This window comes from Fistularia commersonii, chromosome 3, assembly GCF_037954325.1.
Source record: "Fistularia commersonii isolate RoL2024-O1a breed Wild chromosome 3, RoL_Fcom_v1.0, whole genome shotgun sequence".
Taxonomy (NCBI): Eukaryota; Metazoa; Chordata; class Actinopteri; order Syngnathiformes; family Fistulariidae; genus Fistularia; species Fistularia commersonii.
This window is the reverse complement of record NC_141286.1, coordinates 7,137,197-7,151,564: the sequence shown is the minus strand read 5'-3', so window position 1 is coordinate 7,151,564 and position 14,368 is coordinate 7,137,197. Positions and strand designations below refer to the sequence as shown.

The 14,368-nt window shown below is 41.0% G+C and overlaps 1 protein-coding gene across 2 annotated transcripts; it reads right to left on the bottom strand.

Annotated features, from left to right (window-relative positions):
- Positions 1–1,620: 1,620 nt before the first annotated feature.
- Positions 1,621–13,293, bottom strand: LOC147235368 (endonuclease domain-containing 1 protein). 2 transcript variants are annotated; one of them, XM_086178602.1, is made up of 7 exons: positions 12,869–13,293; positions 11,934–12,052; positions 5,849–5,959; positions 5,656–5,756; positions 5,452–5,566; positions 3,671–3,827; positions 1,621–3,132 (listed from the first exon to the last, which is right to left on the bottom strand). In XM_086178602.1, exons 3-7 carry the CDS (start codon positions 5,933–5,935, stop codon positions 2,741–2,743), a joined length of 852 nt encoding a protein of 283 aa, XP_086034728.1. In that variant the 5' UTR covers positions 5,936–5,959; positions 11,934–12,052; positions 12,869–13,293; the 3' UTR covers positions 1,621–2,740. The 2 variants fall into 2 exon arrangements, with proteins under 2 accessions (XP_086034728.1, XP_086034735.1); XM_086178609.1 differs by lacking the exon at positions 12,869–13,293 and having other exon boundaries at positions 11,934–12,070.
- Between the last annotated feature and the right edge of the window lie 1,075 nt (positions 13,294–14,368).

Below are 14,368 nucleotides of genomic sequence, written 5' to 3'. Positions count from 1 at the left end.
TTCGGCTAATTATTCAGGATACACCGCTGAAATGCTGCAGGCTGCAATTTTGCTCTACAAACAGGAGACGGAACGGCGGCTATAACGGCACAGGTTGGATTGTAGGAAACTCGGGAATTGAGACCTCAGGATCTGGAGACACAAGTAGATGATTTTGTGTTGCAACAGCATTGGTAGGCTGGTGGGTTTTCCAAGGTATGAGGAAAGGGCGTGATGGCACGGGTGGCGCACCAGGGGATGCATTTTCAGCAGCTGCTCAGCTACACGAGGAGGTTGTAGACCTTCAGGATGGAATGTATGTTCACTCCGTGGCTTCACAGGATCTCCCCCTCCCCACGAAGACCCCAACCGCCTGCCCAAATGACTAAATGGCCTGTAGCGCTCAACTCCGATCATTATGAAGTGTTTTAAGAGAGTGGTGCCGGCCCACATTCGGGACAACATTCCAGATATCCTCGACCCCATGCAATTTGCATAGCGGCAGGTCCACAGGTAGCTGCCACCCTCCACTACTCCCTCTCCCACCTTGAAAACAAAGACTCCTACATCAGGATGCTCTTTGTGGCCGACAGCTCTGCATCAAACTCACACACAAAATATCCACTCTTGGGTTGCACCCCTCCCTCTGTGACCGGCTCCTGGACTTCCTGGCTGGCAGACCCCAGTCTGTCAGGGTAGGTAATCAGACCTCAGCCAGCATCTCGACGAATAAGGGCGCTCCTCAGGGATGTGTCCTCAGCCCCATCCACTGCACCAGACCTGGGCATTTTACAGCCACATCAGGCCCATTTTGCTTTTTTGTCCGGCCTGTCAATCTATTTTCTTTGAATGGCTTACTGTTAATAAGTATTTTCAATCAGTTTGAATTTAAAAAAAAATCCTTATTTTTCTCCTTTTGTTTAATTTTGTATGGATGATTACATACAAAATTATGTTGTTACATTTTTATGATCATTAATACTTTTAAAATTGAAATAAAATGCCCTAAAATTTGAATATTTAAATTGGAATTTACATGATAACTAATTGGCCCACGCATAAAAATGTGGCCCGCCAGCTCAAATAATAGCCCATCCCTGCTCTACACCCTGTTCACCCAGGACTGTGCTGCCTCCCGCATGGACAACATCATCCTGAAGTTCGCGGACGATACCGCTGTGAAAGGACGCGTTACCAGCGGAGACGCCTACAGGATGGAGGTGGCCAGTCTGGAGAAGTGGTGTGAGGACAACAACCTCACACCTCAACACAGACAAGACAAGGAGACGATAGCGGACATGACCTCATCAGCCACTGTTCCACCGAGGTCTCACCGAGGTCTTCCACCGAGGGTGAGCAGCTTCAAATACCTGGGTGTCCACATAAGCGAGGACCTCACCTGGTCCTTCAGCACCACGCAGACGGTCAAGAGGGAAGGACATGCAATGCACTTTTTAACTGCTTCTTCCGTTTCCTCCGTTCTCCCTGTCTGCATAGCATGCTGGGTTTTCAAAATACTGCATGTACTGCACATTAAAATAATATACTTCACTATTTCAGCCACAGTTGAATGGTCACAAAGACCTGTCGGATAATTTGTTTTAATGAACAGTGTCCTGTTCCCAGCCGGCTCATCAATTTCTTCGTCTTAGGCTTTTTCACTCTGTCTCTCACACCTCCTGCGCTGTCCTTGGCTGAATGACAATATCTCCCTTTCACTGCATGATCACCTTGCTGTTGCCGCTAATGATCTACTTTTCTCTGCATTTTTGTTTCCCCCTCAGAGTTTATCTTGGCTGGAAGCTTGTATTGGTCAGTCCGCACAGGTAAACATTCATTGTTGCCATGACAACCCTAATGTGGTTGAAACCATCAAGGTGACCATGCTCAGACGTCCGTGACGATAACAAACACACCGCGAGTCCAAATTTAATACGTTGTTTAAACACTCTTTGAGCAAAAAAGCTCGGTTAATCATCAGAAATGATGTGAGAGAAGTTACAGCTGCTCAAACATTTGAAATTCAAGTAAAAATTGAAAAATAAAAAGTAAGGTGACAGCTCATTAAATTATCCAAAATGTATTGCTTTGACTGATCTCTCTGGAAAAGGTAAAAAGGTAAAAATAACAAAAACTCCCAATAACAGCCGGGATAGGCTCTGGCACCCCCTGCAACCCTGAGTGCAGAATAAGATGGATGGATGGACGGATGGATGGATGGATTGAAAAAATTTTAAACAGACAAAAAAAAAACTACCCCCCCCCCAAAAAAAAAGCTGCGAAGAGATAAAGCAGTGACCTCTGCTGGTTAAAAGGGAGCACATTCAGATATTAAAATGCCTGCACTGTGCAGCAAGCGGGTTTTGTGAGCAAAAATTAGATTAAATTAAGAAAATCTAAAATTAGTGAATAAATTGGCATCATTATTCCAAAATAAGTGCTCTGAACCCCAAGCTGAGGAGTGACTGTCATATTTCTGTCCCATGTTTGGGTGAGAAAACAAAACTACTTGTAAAGAATCTATCACTTGAAAAGAAGTCATCCCACTGTTAACCATTTTTTACAGAAGGCACTGCTGTAATGAGATACACCTTGTTTACACTCTTATTTAACAATTTTTGGGTTTATAGTTGAATGTGATGTGTTTTATTTGATGAAAAATTCCCCAAACTGTGAAAGGGCCAGATATACTCTTTGGGACATTTATCATGAATCATCAAATAAATATGTGTTCGATATTTTATGTTCTTATGCAACTTCTTCAGGCCCTGCAATCATTGTAAAACAGGCTCCCCGACGGTCGATCGGAAAACCCTTGCAAGAATTTGCCCAGATCATCCAAAGAGATTTTCTCCACCCAGTTGGCCTCGGTGTTCCTGGCCGTGGCAGCGCCGCTCTGGACGGGCCTCTCGTTGTTGTCCACGCAGCAGTAGGCCACCCACAGGTAGTCGGGAATGTTGACACGTTTCACGTTGTTCTTCACTATCCAGTTGTCCAAAGACGGAATGGCACCGACCAGAACGTAGGCCTTGGAGCATTTCTCCAAGAAGAGGTTGGTGAGCTGGGACTCGTGGATCCTCCAGGCATTCTGGTTCAGCTTGGGGTTTTGAGGAACCACGTTGGTGAGGGTGAAAGTGGCGTTGCGTCCAGGGACTGTAAGAAAGTTGGATTAGAAAGATTGCCCTTTAAAATGTTGCAGAGTGAAACACAGTGTAATTTGTTGAATGAGATTGCATTTATCTAATGATTATTCCTGTATTATCTAAAAGTGAGATGTAAAAACATCGGGTCTGCCTATCAGTTCAAGGCCGCCGTGGCAATTTTACTTTCCTAAATACTAGAATCCCGTCATTCACTATTGTTAATTCAGGGACATGAGAAATAAATTGCAGTATTTAGAACCAAGGCTAAACTTTACTCATCAACAGTAGCAATTTCATGATACCCAGATCAATTATTATCACTTAATTCACTTGTGCATTTTTGTTTTTTGTGTGAAATTGAATTGTGGTCCAACAGCAATGAGGAGTTCATGGAATGTATAGCTGTAAAAATGCCTTTTTTTTCTCCAAAAGCTGAATATTTTACATCCACATCCCCCTGGTGAGAAACAAACAGAAGCATTAGAAAGTGCCAGGGCTGCGTGGAAAATGTTGCCCTTTGCACACATCCTGCGCTGCACGCCCGATACCTGCGTGGTGTCCGTTTGGATTGAGGTGACCGCGGTCGAAGCCCGTGTATTTGTAGTCCTCGTTCAGCGCCTGTCTCTCTCCCAGGTAGATGTCCGGGTGGTCCTTCCCCAGCCAGTACCCGTCCTTCATCTCCGCCTGCCACGATGAGTTCACCAACTACAAGACACATCAGGGACTCTCATAAAGAAAATATTAAAAACCTACAAAGAGAATGCACATGCATTTCCTATATAAACCCCCTTTTAACACACACATTTTCTTTTTTTTTATGTCAGACCAAAAAAAAAAAAACATGTATATATGATCAAATGGAATACATTCAATTATTATCTTCCTGCTTCCTATTCTCTCTATACTCACGTTCTTTCATCCACGCATGATAGTAACCTCATATCTTCTCCCTGGGATCTCTTATTTCACAAAGTTCCCAGCGGGCGTGGTTTGGTCTATTGCAGCATTCCTGCCAGTCGACGCCATTATTTATTATGTATATTAAAGCTGTTGCGTAGTGTGTCAGCTAGAACCGAGTAACTGTTAGGGCCGAACTGTTAGTGGCGAGGAAACACCACCTTTATCAATGCGGAAACCTCGAACCACTCCCAACTCCAAGTGGCCTTCTGCCTCGACCAGTTGTAAAGAGAGATCTCAACCGGTTGTGGTAGAATGACACGAACAAATCTGCCTCGGAATTGAGTTTTCGATCAAATTTGGAATCAAATCAAGTCTCAGCGCACAAAGACACAAATAAACTAACTCACGGGTTTCCCGCAAGGTGGCGTTGTAGCATAACAGCAGTGCTAGCAGCATGCTAGGTACTCCGTGTTGTTTACATTGTTCTTTGTTGTGTTCTCCTGTTATAACACCTTTTTGGTGTTATAACAGGAGAAATCACTCGCACTTGTTTTTTTTCCAAAAAAACAAGTGCGAGTGATAGTGGTGTCAAGAATATGTTAAGAATTACAGTCAATCTGAAGAAGGAAATAATAGCTAAACTTGAGAGTGGTGTTCATGTTACAGATCTTGCCAAGCACTATGACATGGCTAAGTCAACCATTTGTACAATTTTGAAGAGCAAAAATGCACTTAACACAGATGATGTGGCTAAAAAGGTGACTACACTAATGAAGCAGAGGTCTTAAATCTTGCTATTTTGGATTAATGAAAGGCAGCTTGCAGGAAGTAGCATTAGCGTTAGCGAGGGTCTTATATGTGTGAAGGCTTTACTTTTACCAAGTGCTGGCAAGAAGAGAAAGAACAGCAGAAACAGAAATAATTCAGGTAAGCTTAAATTCCTTTCTGTATTTTGGCCACAAAAAAGAAAAACAATAAAAAAAAAAAAACAGTAAAAAAATAATGTTTTTTGGGGCTGTAGGACAGATCAATGGGATTTACATTGACTTCAATGGGAAAAAATGTTTTAGTATGCGAACTGAGTCAAAGAAGTAATTAAATTTGTAAGCCAAGGTTCTACAGTGTGCATTAATATACATTCATATTGCGTTATTGTTAAAAAAGAAACTACAAAAGACAGGAACAACAGTAAAATGGGGAAAACATAACCAACAGGAGTCATTTATCAAGCAAATTAGGCTGATTTTAGCACAAATTGGCCCAAATATAAGAGGATAATCTTCAGCGGCCTTATCCTTGCATGTACACTATGTCCGTTTTCATTACATTACATTACAGTCATTTGACAGACGCTTTTATCCAAAGCGACTTACAAGACCGCTTTCCTGCGACCGCGTCAATCAAATCCAAAACGGTTCTCGATACCGACCTGAGGCTCGACAAACCACCTCCTCTCCCTGCCGCCTCCGCTGCTGGGCTCAAACTGATAAGCGGAGTAGACAGCGATGCGGTGCTTCGTGTCATACAGCGTGGCAAAGTGGTACCTGGCGGTGAAAAGGGGGGGCCTGAGTGTCTTTGGGTTTAATTGGGCAAACACCTGTTTCTCCCGATGTTGGACTTCCTCTTTATTTACCTGTTGACAAAGCGCTGACAGACACGCGCAACACCGGGGGTAGAAGCCCCCCACTCTGGCACTTTGTGCTTATAAAAGAACTCTGTGCATCCCGGCGCGTCCTGGAGCAGAAGGGAAGGAAGGAAAAACACACATTGGTACAAACAAACAGAGCGACCGATGTTCTTTCACTATCTGAAAGAGCGTCACGCACCTCAAAACGTTCCACGACATCTCCAGAAACCAAGACGAGAAATGGAAGAAGAGTGAGGAGAGTTACCAAGGCTTCCATTTTGGACATTTTTGTGTTTCAGGTTAGGATAAGCTGTGGGTGGAGAGAAACGGAGAAAGAAAAGCATGTAAACATGGAGGAGAAAATTGATTGTTAGAACTAGAGGAGGATCAATGGGTTTGCTGGCACATCGGATTCCGTAGGCTTTTTGCTTCATTTAAATATGTGTTTGAAATGTAAATTTTAACTAAATGTCTCAACATTCCTCAAGTGTTTTTTTTTTTTTTTTTTTGTGTCAGTGCTGTGAAATAAATGATTCCCGCTGATATATTAAAAAAAAAAAAAAAATAGCCCGAAGCATCTCCAGTCCGCGGAGTTCGGCGATTTAATTAAAAGAAGGGGGGGAAAAAAAACATCGATCCTGTTTCATGACAAATAAAACAGGCCTTGAGTTTTATCATTTCACATTCTCATCGTAGTGAAATAAGAATCTGAAAGCTGGGAAAACTTCTCTTTCCTGTGTAGCTTTCCACTTGCTACTTAAACCCCCCCATGAGGTGAGAAATGTGTATAATTCACCTGTGAGGGGAAAAAAAAATATATTAACATACTTTCAAACTTGCTAACAACCGCTCTCTCACCTGAAAGTGCCAGAATTTTAATTTTCCAGATCTACGGGTGAGATATGAACCGAGGGTACATCTCGTTCCCCGTAGATCCTCCGTCATCCAGATGTTTTCGTTCCCTGATAAATCTCATCGTGCCGACTGGATTTCGGTTAATTTCTTGAAAAATATATGATAAATATCACAGCCTGATGCTACCTGGCTGAAAGGTGAGCGTGACTTCATGCTGGCCTTTCTTGCGTTTGAGATAAATATCAATTAAAAGTCGTCCGGGAACGCGGTTTAATTTGCACTCACCCGAAGTTGCCGCCCGCCTGCTGCTGCAGTTCACGGCAGAAGGAAAGTAACGCTTTTTAAATGCCACTTTTCCTCACCCTTTCACCTCATTCGCCCCCTACATTTATCTGAGGGCGAGTAAACACACGACAGAGAGCTTTGGAGAAAAGAACCAATCACGTGCGTCCATGTTTGTGTACTTGCATTACTCGTCAAATGATTTATTGATATTGCAGTTATAAATATTAAATATTTAAAGCCATACGTCTAAAAGACGGGAACGGAATAGGTATCTTGCCTAATGTAGTTGGGGGATGGGGGGCCAAGGGTACTAAATAATTCCTTGGAAACAAAAATCACTTTACATAATTAATTCAATACTTTTATAGAACCTATAATGTGATTAAACATTTAAACTCCATGATTGTTTGCATTGCTATGACTTGAATTACAATTCCAGCAGGTTCATCCTTTTGTATTTGAGCTTCAGGTTGGTTTCAAGAACATTTGCATCAGCCTTTCCTGGATTTACTTACAGCTGTGAGTTATGTAACGCCAGCATGTCTCGTCAGGTGGTGTTTTCCCACCGTCACGGCAAAGGCTGTGAGCGAAACTCACAGGTGGACCCAGGTTTTGGACACAAATAAAACGTAGTTACTGTCATAACGTTAAAATATCAGATCAACAGATTTATATGCGTCCAGAGGTCAGAGGTCAGGTTTGGCCACATACTAACTCTCGCTAACTCTCATTTACCGCACCAGAAAAGTACTGATCAAAAAAAAAAAAAAAAAAAAATTTTAACCAGTAAGTATATCAGTAACTTTTAAAATGATATCAATCCTTTTAAAGTAAAAAAAAATGAATTGATGTGTTGATCATGTATTGCATTTTCAAAAAGACAACTCAAGATATTAAGAAACGAATGACCTTTAAAACCTTCAATATCTATCAAAAGGCACAAATGCATTTGCTTATCTATTGATATGATTATATTTACATATTTTACATATATATACATATACTGTATCTATAGAGAAATACACACACACATTTGTGTTTACAGTATACTGTATGACAAGTGCTTAAATTATTTTTTAAGTACTTTTATGTTTAATAACATATATGTTTATATATTATAGTAATTATATATATATATATATATATATTAACACATGGGTACACCATATACATATACAATAAATATATATATGTGTGTGTGTGTGGTATATTTAAATATACATAGATGTATATATTAACTAGAGGTAGATTGTCATTTGCTGTGAGGCAATGAAAGTCTTTTTAACCCTTTCATATATGACAAAAGGCGCAAACTCATTTGCAAATCTGTTTTTTACATTTTGTATATTTACATACATCTTTATGTATGTTTTGTTTATTGTATATATATCTTATGTATATATGTATATTTTCATATGTTCTATATTTACACATTAGTGTTTCATATATATTTTTACGTTACCATTTTTTTATCTTTTGACATTTTGTCATTTTTATTTTTTTAATGTTTATTTTTTCTTTTATATCTGTTTTTTGTGTACCTGTATATGTCTGTACGATGGCCTTAAGTTTTAAGTAAGGGATCTTAAATAAGATGTATTATCATTATATATACATATATGTACACACACACACACGCACACAGTCTAAGATTTATATACAAATATATATTAGAAGTGTTTTCAGAGATCCTGTACCTTTATATCGTTTTCTAGTGTGAAGTAATGAAAGCCATTTAAAGCGTTCTGTCAACAACCTCTCTGTTGTCCAGACAACTGAGCTTGCGGCGCTTCACACAACTCGGTTGTGCTGTTGCTGTCTGGTGACTTCCTGTAATAAAGTCCCACCGCTGATCATCTCATCACACCTGCTGGGACTCTTCCCAGTCCAGGTGCCAGTAAACCGTCTGTAGGATCTTGGGTTCTTTTCCTCCATTTCCTCCCCCCTGGAGCCTCCATCAGTGAGCCTTTCTCTACCTGAAAGACCCTTAGTCCGCCTCACCCCATCCATCCTGCAGTGGCCACTGATAATAAATATTCAAAGGAAAAAAAGAGCCCCTTTTTTGTGTAACGTGCTTTTCTTTTTGAATGTTTAAAGATACTATTCATGCATTTTTTTTCATGATTTATTTTTTTTTAGTTAGGACGAGAAGACAGTTTCACGTCGATCAATCGAACCCTGCACAATTGATTTTTTTTTTTTTTTGGCTTTTATTCACATTATCTTCTTATTATGTTACTAACACCTTGTTGCTCTATCTGGCTCTCACCGCTGATGGCAAAATAAGAATTCCTCACCGTGCGTTGGACAATAAATGCCCCGAATTCTGAAAAGATCTTTTCTCTCAGTCAGTGAAAATGTTCTGATCATCTGCAGAATCTCAGCGTAAGAGGGACAGCTTTTTTTTTTTAACTTCCATCCATGACACACTGTATCTGTGAATTGCGATGCATGCTGTGCTCTGCCTTTCCTCCTCTGGCTATCTCTTACGAGGTGGTTGAATTAAATCTGTCAAGTTAGACTTTCAAAAAACATAGAATTGATTCGTTTTCTCTCAGCGCTTTTACTTGTCCTGTATATCAAACACAGCAACATTGCATTTGTGACAAAAAACATTTAAAAGCTTTACCGGTTCACTTGATCCTTTTTATTCCGAAACAGTTCATTGGACATCTAACATTTAGCCCACAGTTAAAACCCAATCAGCCTGCCATGCTACCCTAAAAGAAATTTCTAGTATATGATTATTGCTGCTGTTGCCATGCAACAAAATTAGATCTCACTATCCTTGCCTTTTACAACTGCAGCTTCTTGATGGATGTGGCTGCATTGTTGCTGCCCCCTGCCCCTCAGCAGCCGGGCTAAAAACACCGATGGTCGATTCTCCAACAGTTATCGTTCGTGTTTAATGTATAATTTATTGCAGTTCGGCTCAAGTGAAACTGTCCTCTGACGGGGTGGAGAAAATTTTGAAGTAAAGCCAGGCTGGGCTGCGGATGCCAGAGAAAACATAGCGAGAACACTGGGGATTAGATAAAGAGAGCGGAGCTTTATTTAATCAGCCCTGTATTTCTCATTACTCTGTTCTACATTCAATTTTCAAATTTACTTCTCGGCATAAACCTGACTGGGAGACGGCGTGCGACGCTGTAACTGTGTTTCCTCAGTGTAATTGTTTTATTATAAAGAAAAGTAAGCGTTGGTGTAATTAAAAATCGTCATTTTTCGGGTCTTCGGCTCATTTCGGATATAAACAGGATTAACGACTGGTGGCGGATCATCTCGTTCTGAGTCATCGGACTCGTCGAACCTTTACTTTTTGATTTAACGCGAAAATAGGAGATGAAATGTGAAGCATCTCAACTGAAATAACTGTTATTTCAGTGCTCAGCAACAGATTCGATTATTATTAATTGTGTTTCCTTTCACTCAGGTCCAATCCCGGTTGAATGAATATTTTGGTGCAGGTATGGAGCTCATGATCGTTGCCTTGGGGGGAAAACAAAATATATATAAGACCTGTTGTAACTAAAGCCTGCCTCTAGGTTGCAGTGTTGAATTATGATTTCAAGTTAACTTTGACGCCCCCAGTGCCCCCACCCCATCCCACCCACCTTTTGAATCCTATTGCACTGCAGATTATTCAAGTGCTCCTCCACCTGGAAAATACTCATTCTGCAAACTGATGATCCGGCGGCTGATGGGCTGTGCCATCAACTCCAAAAACAAATAAATAATACTTTTGTCTCAATTCATGGCCCGCAGAGCAGCTTTAAAAGTGCAGGCTGTGGCAGATAATCATTAAAGGTGACAGTCTGAATGACAAGGCGGTATAATGAACTTCGGCAATGTCGGATTGTAGAAGTATCTCTCGCGTCCGATTCGGACCCGGAAGTACATTTGATTGGACTTCATCTTTAATTGACTTGGTTTTAACCACTTGTCAAGTGACACTAAAAAGTTTCTCTCCCCGGACATGGACAGAGGCTAATCTTGATTTGCGAGCATCCTCCTGCAGCGGCTGTCAGTCAGTGACGGGAATCTTCACGGAGTCAAACATGGTGACGGCAGACAAAGAGAAATGGGGTGGCTCTGCTCGATGAACACCGTCTCTAGACGCCGGACATGCCGGTGTGTCTGGCAACCAACATCCCTGCGGTCATGGGATGGATTTAAAATCCATTTCAACGTATTCGGTGTGGGTAATAATGAATGAACTAACCGAAGTAACTGAATAAGCCTCTCGGCTGAGGGGCGAAATGTCATCAAGTGAAGAAATTCAAGTCCAGGTGCCATGAGAAGAAGATTTTGACAAGAATGATAATGAATGCTTCGGCTCCCAGTTGGATACAATATAATTGTAAAGCTTTTCATAGTTCTATAGTGTTCAATAGGGTCTTGGTGGCATAAATGTGTTCAATGTTCTTGACTTCTTCCAAAGAATATCAGCTACTGCCAGGCAGCAGAAAGGATGAAACCAACAGCGATTATACAGTACGTGCCAAAACATCATCCAAGTTGCACTTTCATTTTCCCTTTGTTTAGAAATATATGTATATATATTTACCTTTTTAATCAATGTAATACCTTAGGATTGTTTTACAATAATCTCTATGGATTTCTTTTATTTCGATCTGAGAACATTTTGTCCTTGTCCGTTTTTCTCAGGGTGTGGTTTTTTTTTTCCGGAACAAAAAGACAACAAACTTGTTCATTCAAGGCCAAAAAAAAAAAAGGAGCACAGCCAAGAGCGGCCCTCAAACGCTGAAAGCACCTCAGATAAAATGCATTTCCACAACTTGTGCTTTCTCAATAGGAAACAGACTAGAAGCCTGTTTTCCAAACCACCCTAATTCATTGGAGATTAAAACTAAAAATCGTGCGGCGCATAATGTTCAGTAAAAACTTTTGCTTGTTTTTATTTGTTGTTTTTTTTTTTTGAAAATGCACACAAAGCCCAAACAGACGGGCTCTGTTAAAGGTGCGACCCCCACCATCCCCCACGTTGGCACTCAAAAACTTCACATTAACACATTTACATTCAAACACCGATTGCGGAAGGTGCAAAGCGAAGCTCAGGATGACTTCGAGAGGATCACTATAATTGTATACTCATTATTGATTCGTCATCTATTATCACTTACCCCGCACTCAGGATCATGGGGGGTCGCCGAGCTATCCCAGCTGCCACTGGACGAGGGTTGGGGTACACCTACGACCGGTCGCTGGGCAGTTCAGGGTCTCCTGTACCTCCTGCATGTTTCTGCATGAAATCCACACATGGAGAACATGGTGACTCCACACACAAAAGCCCTTTTGGAATTGAACCAGGGACCTTCTTACCGCTGAATTGCAAACCAACGCACCATCGTGCCACTTGTTTTCAAACTAATCACTTTTAGACACAAGTCGTTTAAGTTCACGGGTGCCAAAGGACTGACTGCTCACCCAATCAGCTGTTGAGATTTTTAAAAAAGACTCCCCCCTCTCCTGGCTGTTTCTTCTGGGAAGGGGGCTCCTACCCAGATGGTTGCATGTAGCAAACCATCTGATGTGTCGCGTTACTAAATCACAAGACGGATACAATCATTGGGTTTCACATTTGAACATTTTCTTGTCATGAACAAGTGACGGTATCTTAAACTGCTTATTAAAAAAAAAAAAAGTCAGATCAGTTGCCCGATTTGCACGTAACGCAGGTAACGTCTTGTCGGATCATGTAACAACAAACATACCGCATCTTTAGCACAGCCGACACGCCGAAAGTCGAGAGCTGACGTCCAGGGTGCCGATAAATGGTATTTTATAAACTTCAGTTCATTAGATAATCAAATGAAGTATGCATTTTCATTAAATATGGAATTGCTTTTTGTTGTTGAATTAATTACATGGAAATGTTCAGGCTCATCTATGTTGCAGGCCAGGGACTGTCAAACAACCACAGCCTCCCGACTGTTTTGAAAAAGGGGAAATATTAGGATCTGTCCATTTTCTTGAGTGTCTAATATTGCGTTTGTGCAAAGTTTTACATCAACTCTCTTGAGAGGTGTATTTAATTTATTCTTTTTGGAGAATTTACCTGCGAGGCTTCATCGATGGCTCCGCAGGCGAACTCCTGGCCAAGGTCAAGGTCTCTTTTCCCTCTTCACTGTATTGAACCAAAGGTACTTTTAAGAAATCAGTCGTTTTACAGACAGTTATTTCGCATTCAAGATTAAGGATTAAAGAAAAACGGTTATTATTCATTCATTCATTCATTATCTATGCAACTTATCCTGCACCCAGGGTTGGAAGTGGGGGGGGGGGGGCTTGAAACAAAGATGCTCGTTGGAAATTCGGGTGTTATTTCTCTGCGTGGTTCGCATTCCAGCAAGGTCAGGTGATTGATGGGGAGAAACACCGGTCCATTACTGAGGAACACCGAAGGTAATATCCGGTGCAGGACATGGCAAACACTCATCAACTAAAAGTGCTTGTTTTTCACTACTTACATGCTGACTTGGATTGTTTTTATGTTGTTGAAAACATTATGCCAATTCACTTCAAACGAAACGTTTTCCTTTTTTTCATCTGACAGTCTTACAAGTTTCTCCTTCTAGAAATCTAATGGATTTAGCTTTATCCTCCTGACTGCCTGTTGTTTCTGTTGGTTTCCGTAACAGGACGGAGTGGAAGGGAACTATCCTTTGGTCCACTCATCTTCAGGTAGTTTTGATTCTTTCTCAGTGCCCATTGCTGGCAGAGTCCTCGTCCGAATCTTACCGTTCGTCTTCATTGTCTGCAAAATCCATTCTTTCTTTGTGCTCATGTCTATTTGTGCACATAATACTTTCCTATAAGGGGATGTGGTCACCTTGCCCCTGCAAACAGAACATTATTAGAATCAGACCACATGGTGACATATTGTTACCATCATTCAAAACTCAAATGTTGCGTTGCGTAATTCCTTCTCTCCTTGTTGACTGGATTGACACACATATTCGCTAATCTGACACTAAACTTTTAAGGATATGCATACTTGCTTTTAAAGGTCCGTCTGGATCCCGGCAACAGAGAGATCAACTGTAGGTACAACTAGATTTACTTTAACAAGAGAGGAAAAGAGGAATATGCTTTCTTTATTAGGTTTGTTTGGAAACACAGGCACAACATGACAAAGACCGTCCAGATAAACGGTAAGTCTCTCTTACTTAAAAGGACAAGATGGAAATAATGAAGACCAGGCCTGGTCACTGATGTTATATTTCAACATGGGTTATTTATTTTGTTTTTTTGCCTTTGTGTAAATAAATAAAAGAGCCATGCAGGCAAGCAATGGGATGGAACATGATTTTTGCCACAAATACAACAGTCAACACTAAACACAAAGCCAATCCAGAATAAGAGCGCGTGCAAAAAAACTTCCACCCTTGCACCATGGCAGAAAATATTATATATGCTGTTGTCCCATTTCCCTTAGACATTGCAATACCTACATCGTGTAGCTCCATTCTGAGAGACCGCTTTCTTTACAAAGCAGCCCAAAATTAAAGAACCAAAAACTGGGATTAACCTGATAAATCCATCCTATATGGTGTTC

Bases quoted from the DNA above. Each gene is read 5' to 3' on its own strand.
- LOC147235368 (XM_086178602.1), bottom strand. From the start codon at position 5,935: ATGTCCAAAATGGAAGCCTTGGTAACTCTCCTCACTCTTCTTCCATTT. The intron at 5,567-5,655 runs GTAAATAAAGAG...TTTCACCGCCAG, and splicing joins TGTCAGCGCTTTGTCAACAG to GTACCACTTTGCCACGCTGT. The intron at 3,133-3,670 runs GTATCGGGCGTG...ACTTTCTTACAG, and splicing joins TCCAAACGGACACCACGCAG to TCCCTGGACGCAACGCCACT.